General features: G+C 63.7%; 2 protein-coding genes across 2 annotated transcripts; one reads left to right on the forward strand and one right to left on the reverse strand.

The window, feature by feature from the left end:
- Positions 1-36: 36 nt before the first annotated feature.
- MNEG_6970 (hypothetical protein) lies at positions 37-2,205 on the reverse strand (the record flags this gene model as incomplete). The annotated part of the gene is made up of 4 exons (XM_014044554.1): positions 37-42; positions 154-1,055; positions 1,131-1,756; positions 1,916-2,205. 4 exons carry the CDS (start codon positions 2,203-2,205, stop codon positions 37-39), a joined length of 1,824 nt encoding a protein of 607 aa, XP_013900008.1.
- Positions 2,206-7,403: 5,198 nt separating this feature from the next.
- On the forward strand, positions 7,404-7,818 carry MNEG_6971 (hypothetical protein; the record flags this gene model as incomplete). The annotated part of the gene is made up of 2 exons (XM_014044555.1): positions 7,404-7,438; positions 7,683-7,818. The coding sequence occupies 2 exons, from the start codon at positions 7,404-7,406 to the stop codon at positions 7,816-7,818; spliced, it is 171 nt and encodes a 56-aa protein (XP_013900009.1).
- Between the last annotated feature and the right edge of the window lie 586 nt (positions 7,819-8,404).

The raw sequence follows: 8,404 nt of genomic DNA on the forward strand, positions 1-8,404 counted from the left end.
GCTCAGGTGCGAAGGAGCAGGCACAGCACTGGGACATCACGCCTCTGAGGGGCCGCAACGCCAGTGTGTCATGTTTCAGAGGCCAAAGGGTCGCCAAAAGGTCGCCAGCCGCGCCCCTCGACCGCCGACACTGCAGCCCCGACAGCTACGCACCGCGGTGCCGCCGTGTCTGCACAGCTTGCAGCTGCCGAGCGAGGCCGCCCGCGGCGGCGGCCGCGCCGGCAGGCTGGTGGAGGGAGGCAGCAGCTCAGACTCGCGCGGCGATTGCGCGCATGTCGCCCCGGGGACCGGCGCACTATAGCACATCCCCAGTGCCGCCGCCTGCGTCGCCGCCTGCCCGACTAGCGACGGCCTGCGCCCGAGGCGGGGGTCGCGGGGCGCCGCTGGCGCCGCAAACGCGCTGAAGTCGCCGCCGCCGCCCTCCGCCGCGGCCGCGGGTGCCGCCCCTGGGCTCTGCCGCTCCTGCGGCGGCACGGTGCTGAGAGCAGCCACCAAACGCTGATAGTCCTCCTCCTCCTCCTCCTGCTGCTGCTGCTGCTGCTGCTGCTGGTCATGGAGTTGTGTCCAGGGGCCACTTGCGCCAACCGCCTCCTGCCCGCCATCCCCTCGCGTGTGAGGCGCCCCCGCCACGCCATCCGTGCGACGCCGCTTTGGGTCCCGCTCCTCCTCCGCCGCGGCCTCCTCGCCGCGGAGCCTGGGCTGCTGCTGCTGCTGCTGCTGCTGCTGCTGCTGCTGCTGCTGCTGCTGCTGCTGCTGCTGCTGCTGCTGCTGCTCCTGCTGACACTCGTTTTGCAGCTGTATGTGCCCGTGCTGGTGCAGTGAGGGCGGCCGCTGGTGCTGCGGCATCAGCAGGCCGTGCTGCGCCTGCGGCTGCTGCCGCGGTGCATTGTCCAGCCTCGGCGTCACATGCACCTGCGGGGCACCGGCCTGCGGCGACCCGCCAGCGACACCAGCTGCGCCGGCGCCGCTGACCAATTCGTGACGTGCGGCGGCACCGCTCAGGGTCGAGAAGGCGCTGCCAGCCTGCGTCGAGCCGGCAACACGGCCATAGGCTGCTGCGGCGGCAGCGGCGGACGGGCTGTGGGTCCCGTTCAACAACGGCTCGCCGCTGCTTCTGGCCACTGGCCTACCCGCCAGGGCGGCCGCCTCCGTCAGAGAGGTGGATGGGGGCTGGCACGCGTGCGCCTCAGCAGGCCGTGCGCAGGGCCCGCTGAATCCCCCAAACATGCGCCGCCGAGTCGGCGGCTGCTCCTGCTCCTGTTGCTGCTGCCGCTTCTGCTGTCGCTCCTGCTCGTGTTGCTGCTGCAGCTTCTGATGTCGCTCCTGCTCCTGTTGCTGCTGCAGCTTCCGCTGTCGCTCCTGCTCCTGTTGCAGCGCCAACTCTTGCTGCCGTTGCTGCTGCTGTTGCCGCTCCAACTCTTGCTGCCATTGTTGCTCCTGCTGCCGCCCCAGCTCCTGCTGCTCCGGCACCTCTTGCTGCTGCGCCTGCTCGTGCTGCTTTGATGGGGACGGCTTTGGCCCATTGTTGGCCGCAGCCTCCACGTAGTCTGCAGGCGGCTCTGCCATCCCGAAATCCAGCAGCTGCCCAGGCGCCCCCGCCTCATGACCTGGCTGGGCACAAGGCGGCGGCGGCGGGCCCGGCGAGGCCCGCTGCTGCAGGCCGCGCTGCGCCCGCAGCTCCTGCAGTGCGGCCAGCGACGCTGAGAGCCGCCTGGCGGCGCGCTCTGCTGCGTGCTCATGCTCTTCAACCACATAGCTGGGCGGGGGGGGTGTGGCGGGTGAGGGTCCACAAGCAACCTTGGGCGCATGGTGTTTGGCCAGGGGTCATGACGCGACAAGTGCATGCTGGCATGCCAAAATCTTCAGCCAGGCGGTGAGCCCCCCAAGGCCAAGGTTCCACACACTCGGCCCTCACCTCCACGGCTGGCGTTCCTCTTCGCCCTCTGCAACCTCCGGCCCCTCCTCGCAACCACCAGCCGCCCCCGCTGCCGCAGTGGCCGCGCGGTCGCCGTTGAGGCGCCGCGCCATCCGCTCACGCAGCGCCGCCACCTGCGCCTTGTTGTACTGCTGCTCCTCCAAGTCCTTGAGCACGCGCGCAGCCGCCAGCGCCGAGCCGACCGCGGTAGCGTCCACGCGCACGGCGGCGGCCAGCCGGCGGGCGCAGTCCAGGAGGGCGGCAGTGGCGCGGTGCGGGGGCGCCAACATAGAGAGTCGTGTGCCTGGCAGCGACACCGCGGCCCCGCCCTTTTTCAAGCTGATGAGTTGCACCTACTCATAAGAGGGTGGGAGGGTGGGAGGGGGGGCGGCAGCATTGAGTCCTGGGTGCGGTCAACTTCTTGCTTCCCGCAGCGCCCGCTCATCGGTCAGCAGCCCAGCTCATCGGTCAACAGCCTGGCGGCACGGCGCGCGCAGCAAGCAAGGCGCCCAGCGGGGCGCGGGGCGCGTGGGCGCGCGACAGCCGAGCGCTCGCCTGAGGAGCGTCGCCGCTCAGGTCGATGCCGTTTATGAGGGCGGGCTGCATGCGGCGGCCCTGGTTACACGACAGCAGCACAAACTGTCCTTGGAACAGCGTGCCAGGACCATGCGAGGGATCGTGCGACTGCGCGGCGGCGCGTGGCGAGAGAAGAAATGTGGAGCCAGGTGGGGGGGGGGGGGACAGCCCGAGAATCGAGAGGCGCACCCTCTGTGGCTACGTTGCGCGCTGCAAGCGCAACACCGATTCCATGTCAAGCTCTAATCTGGCCTTGTCCTGCTCTGCCAGGGCTTCCTACGCCCCGCCGCACCTTTCCAGACTCGCCCAGCGCCTGCATCACTTGGGCGCCCTCTGGTGTCTGCAGCGCTGAAAGCCATTCGGCGACTTCCTCCGGGCTTCGGAGCAGTTCGTAGACTTCCATGACCTCCATCAAAAGCCGTGCGCGCCCATGGGGTTGAGCAGCGGGCTCACACCGCCAGAACGAGCACTCCACCCGCGCAAAAAAAGCTGTAGATTGCTACGGCGCACGCAGGTCGGAACGCAAACCAGCGTTCGATCTAGATACAACTACCATAACCTTCACACCTCAGCTGCAGTCCGACGTCTGACCCTTCGACGTCGCACGTACAGGCAGAGTGTTCCGGCCCTGTCGCAGTTACCACCCACAGCGCAGGATTATGTCTCAAGATTGTATGATACTGAACTTGTCCACGTAACTGTGCCCGCAGCACCACTGGCGAACCTGCTAGCTTCCCCGTCCATGGGGGTCCGGGGGTGTCCCCCCCCTGGCGCTTGCTCAATCGTGCTGAGCCGGGATGATCGTTGTAATTCAGTTGCGCGTGTTGCCACATGGGAGTCATGCGCGGACTGCATAATTACCCCAAGGCATTGCACAGGCCGAGCCGCACGCCGATGACCGATCGAGATGCACTGGACTGTTGGGTGGGAGAGCCGAAGGTGACGGTTGTACGAGGTCTGATATGCTGACTGGACCATGCAACATCGTAACGGCAGCTCATCACATTTTCTCTATGACCGTTCGTCGGCGTTAGGCATTGAAGGAACGTTTGGTGCTTGCACTGAAATTCGCAGTGCGCGGAGCACTGTCGCTGGCCTGACGTCACATGCACAGTCGACTTGGAAACAGTGGGCAGGTTCTGCGTGGCTGGCACGCAGCGGCGCCATACCGTATGTTGCAGAGGTTTTTGGAACGTGCGCTTGTGCAAATGCATTCTGGGCTGTGGGTGATGAGAATTTTCGTAATGTTGCCCACTCATGACACGTATGTGCGTGAATTGATGGCTAAAGCGAGCTGGCACTCATAACATGCCCCTTGTGACACAGAACACACATCGCATAGAATCATGCGTACGCACTGGGTAAAGAGCTGCTTGTGAGCCGCACGCCGATGACCGATCGAGATGCACTGGACTGTTGGGTGGGAGAGCCGAAGGTGACGGTTGTACGAGGTCTGATATGCTGACTGGACCATGCAACATCGTAACGGCAGCTCATCACATTTTCTCTATGACCGTTCGTCGGCGTTAGGCATTGAAGGAACGTTTGGTGCTTGCACTGAAATTCGCAGTGCGCGGAGCACTGTCGCTGGCCTGACGTCACATGCACAGTCGACTTGGAAACAGTGGGCAGGTTCTGCGTGGCTGGCACGCAGCGGCGCCATACCGTATGTTGCAGAGGTTTTTGGAACGTGCGCTTGTGCAAATGCATTCTGGGCTGTGGGTGATGAGAATTTTCGTAATGTTGCCCACTCATGACACGTATGTGCGTGAATTGATGGCTAAAGCGAGCTGGCACTCATAATATGCCCCTTGTGACACAGAACACACATCGCATAGAATCATGCGTACGCACTGGGTAAAGAGCTGCTTGTGTCAGCCCGCCCTATCCTGAATTCACACGTTTTGATTATCGTGCACGGATGCGCCACGGCTTCCCCGCCCCTCGGCTCACATGCGCCTTCCCACCTGCATCAGCCACCTTCACTGACAGGCACTGTCGCCGTGGCCATTTTGCCTCACTGTCGCCGTGATTTTCTCTGGACAAGCGCAAGCACGCACTGTGCACCTTCGCCCATTCTTGCCGCTTTTCTTGAAGCCCGCGCTCAACCCGCCCCTTCTGCCGCTCTGAGTGTCTAGCCGTCGCACTCAGGTGAATTGTGATACGAGTATCATTGGAATGGGCAGGGATGCCCCACTCGCTTTGAAGCACTCCGCTGCTTGCCGCACTCTTGACGCTGAACCCCCTGTGAGACGGTGGCGGCCGACCGCAACTCCAGGATGGTTGAGGCATACTTCCATTCTATATTACGTGTAGATTTCAGTTATTTCAGCAGCCTACATCAATTAGGGGCCGGCTGGATCACGCCTATGCATCACATAGTCACAACGATCACGCTGTGCTTGCGACGGGCGCATTGCAGTGACAGTGACGCGTGTGTGGTCTGCGAAGCGGCTGCAGGTCGCATGTTTTAGCAGCAAGTGACCCTCTACTCAGAACACGAATTGATGCGGTATGCGTCAAAGCGCCCAAGTGCCACAGATCGCCGGGTGACATTGACGAGTGCCAGGATCGCCGAAGCACTGTACAAGGGCGTTTGCGTTCAAGAAGAGATAGCCATAACGCACCCGACGGTAAATGTCACTTCAGCTGGTATAGAAGGGATCCACCTGCGAGGGCTGGCGGCGCAACTGCTCAAGTGTTCACGGCGCCTTGGTGCGCTGGGTCCCTGGACCCCTGCCCGTCACACGTGGCGTCCTTGCAGGGCTGTTGGCCAGCGCTTTTGGGGCGCTAGAGCACAGCCGCCAGCAGCCAGACACGCTCATCTTGTTTCGTGGTGGGCCTCGCTCGCACGGCGACCCCGCGCGGCAGCAGTGGCTGCAAGGCAGCGGCTGGCCAGGCAGGCCGGGCGCTGTACACAATCTGGTGCCTGCAGCTCCGAGGCGAATGATAAGCCGCCAGGCCCCGGGAACAAAGCGCATCGGGAAGGCGCGGCGCACGCACTCTGCTGGTCCCCGTCCGCAGGCCAGGTCAAGGGCATCCCGCCGTGACACGCTCGCGCCTCGCCAGCCGCTGGCAGCCATGAATAAGGCCGGCATGGAGGGCATCATCATGGCGATAGCCCTGGGGGTGTTTTTCGGGTACAACGCCTGGCTCATGGTGGGATTCGGGTGTCTCGTTGTTTGTGGGCCGTCGGGTCTGCGCGTTGTGCTTCAAATGTTGGTGTGCGCCTGCACGCATGCCCAAAATCGCACTCAAAACGTTCTAAACATACGGGAACGCGCACGCACATGCGCACACGCGTCAGAGGGCGCAGCGCAGATGCCGGAGCGTGCACACGCACATACATACACACCCGCTGGCATGCACAAATTACGCGCACGCGCACACACACACACACACACACACACTCACACACACACACACACACACACACACACACGCACGCACCCACGCACACACACACACACGCACGCACCCACGCACACACACACACATCATCCAGATCGTCCGCCCTGCTCTCGCCAAGCTCCGCCGCCCCGAGAAGTCGCGCGTGCACGACTACTACGCCTGGGGCAAGCTGGGGCGTGCCGTCTTCTCGGACACCTGCTGCAGCGACCCGAAAGAGGCGATCCTGGCGGTGCAGCAGGCGCGCAACGCCATGACGGCGTCGACGTACCTCGCGACAGTCTCCTCAATACTCGCGACGGCGGGTGGGCTGCGGTCGCGCGTGCACGCTGAGTTGCGCGTGTGGGCGAGGTTGTGTGGATGTGTGTGTGTGTCTGTGTGCGTGTGTGTGTGTGTGCGTGCGTGCCAACACGAGTGTGACAGATGCGCTCCATGGTGCATCTGCCAGACGGAGGGTGCGTCGGCCAACTCCACCCCGCCCTGCGTGCAGGCGTGACAATCCTCCTGGAGCCGTCCAAGACTCAGCGCATCGCCGAGCTGTCGGTAGGCATGCGCAGTTGCGGCGCGTGTGGTCTCGCGCTGCACACCTGTGCCAGCATAAGGCGTGGCGCAAGTTGCTCGTGACGACGACTTTGTTGCGGGGGAAAAGGGGGGGCCTGGGCTTGGGGCGGCGTAAAACCCTATGCAGGTGGTAGGACACGCTAGGCCGCAGTGTCCAAGACAAGCCACAGCACAATGCAGTCCAGAAAGAAAGCTAACGCAGACGGTGGCGAGGTTTGAACTCTCTTATCCACGCAAGTATACACACCTATTGCAAGTCACGCCCCCAATTTGCAGGCGCGGGACCCGATTCTCAGCCACTTTCCAGGTGCGGCACATGCCCCTGCACTCGCGCCGACTGGCTGCCGCGGCTCGGCGCATGGAGGGTTGGGGCGCGCACCGTGCGCCCGATACCCTCCGTGTGCCGAGCCACTGCACCTCCACACCGCCCCTCAGGGGGCTCTACCATGTGCATGCGAGCTTCTGCAGCACGCATGCATCACCTATCGCTCTGCCGGCGCCTTATACACCGCGCATTCCCCCCACTTGATTGTCGGCCCTGGCAAAACGCCAGGGGAGCCCCTCACCCGCCCGGAGGTCGTCATCATGTGCGCCCTCCTGTCCCTGTACGCCTCCTTCGTCTGCTTTGGAATGGTGAGACGCCCTCCGTGCGCACTAAGGCGGTTGCAAAGCAAGGCCGTGCGCGCTAGATCAGCCGCCCTGGCACCGTGCCTCTTGGGGGCATTGGCAGCGATGGGGTTGGAGCAGGCAGCCGCGCATGCGGACTGATCCCCGTCGTTGCGCTTGGGGCCCGCGCAGCATGTTGGTGATCCTGGCGCCGCCAGCCGCACAGCCGCTCCGCATCGCCCCTGCTCATCGCAACGCGGCCGACCAGAGCGTGCGCCTGTACGTCCATTGGGGGTTCTACGTCCGCTGCGTGTCAAGCCCCCTAAACAAGGACATCATGCACATGGACGAGGTCAAACTGGTGGCCATCAGGTGGGAGCTGTCGCCGGACGCGTTCAAATTGCAGGGTCGCTGTGCCCTGCAACGTCGGGTGTCCCCAGCATGCCGCGGCGCCCGCTCTTGATCAGAGCTGGTCTCAATTCTTCTTGCGCCTGGCTCGAGGGAATGTGAGGTGCCTTGGCGCCCAGCCAGCCTGTCTGCTGCAAACGGCCCCATCCCTGTGCGAGACGTGCCGCCGAACCATGCTGCTGCCCTGGCCCCATGCACTCCTGTGCAGGGCGGGCGTGGCTTTTACAATTGGCATGCGGCTCTTTTACCTCTTCATTGTGCTGGTGGGTGAGGCCAGCAAGGGTGTCAACGTTTTTCCCTTGCAGGGTACCGTGGTTGGACCCCTGGTGTCCGTGTCGGATTGACATTGATCTCACCCATGGCAATGTAGGGCCTGACTCAGCCTGTCGGACGATTGGGGGGTGGGCTGCATGGTGCATGCAAAGCCGTCGCTACACTTGCTTTTGGGACCCACGTGCGTGGGCCTTACAAGGCAGGCATCTCCTGTGCCCCTCTCGGCGCTGCCCTGGCGAAAGAGACTGAGTGCAAAGCGGTTGTGGAGTCACCATCACCTGAGCTGCCTGCACATCCTGCACCTGGCATTCGCTACTGCGCCGCGCGGATCTCCTTGACAACCGCCGTCACCTGGCCCCTTCCGTCCAACGCACTCAGATTCTATGGTCTGGGGGCGTCACTTGGATGCTGGTGGCGTCACTTGCCATAACGGCTTTCTCATATCATTATGACACCTTCGATGTGAGTGGCAGGAGCGTGTTGCGTCTGTGCCCACCGCCAGTGGCGCTCTTGCGTGGTGCACTGACCCCGGCGGAGGCTGGAGCAGGGCTTGTGGCTGGGATGCAGGAACGGGCGCGACGCCCGCTTGCAATGGCACATCACCTGAGGCGGCTGCACCTGCGGCAGCCGCTGCTGGAAGTGCCCCCCCCCCCCCCC

This window comes from Monoraphidium neglectum (assembly GCF_000611645.1).
Source record: "Monoraphidium neglectum strain SAG 48.87 unplaced genomic scaffold scaffold01190, whole genome shotgun sequence".
In the NCBI taxonomy this organism is placed as follows: Eukaryota; Viridiplantae; Chlorophyta; class Chlorophyceae; order Sphaeropleales; family Selenastraceae; genus Monoraphidium; species Monoraphidium neglectum.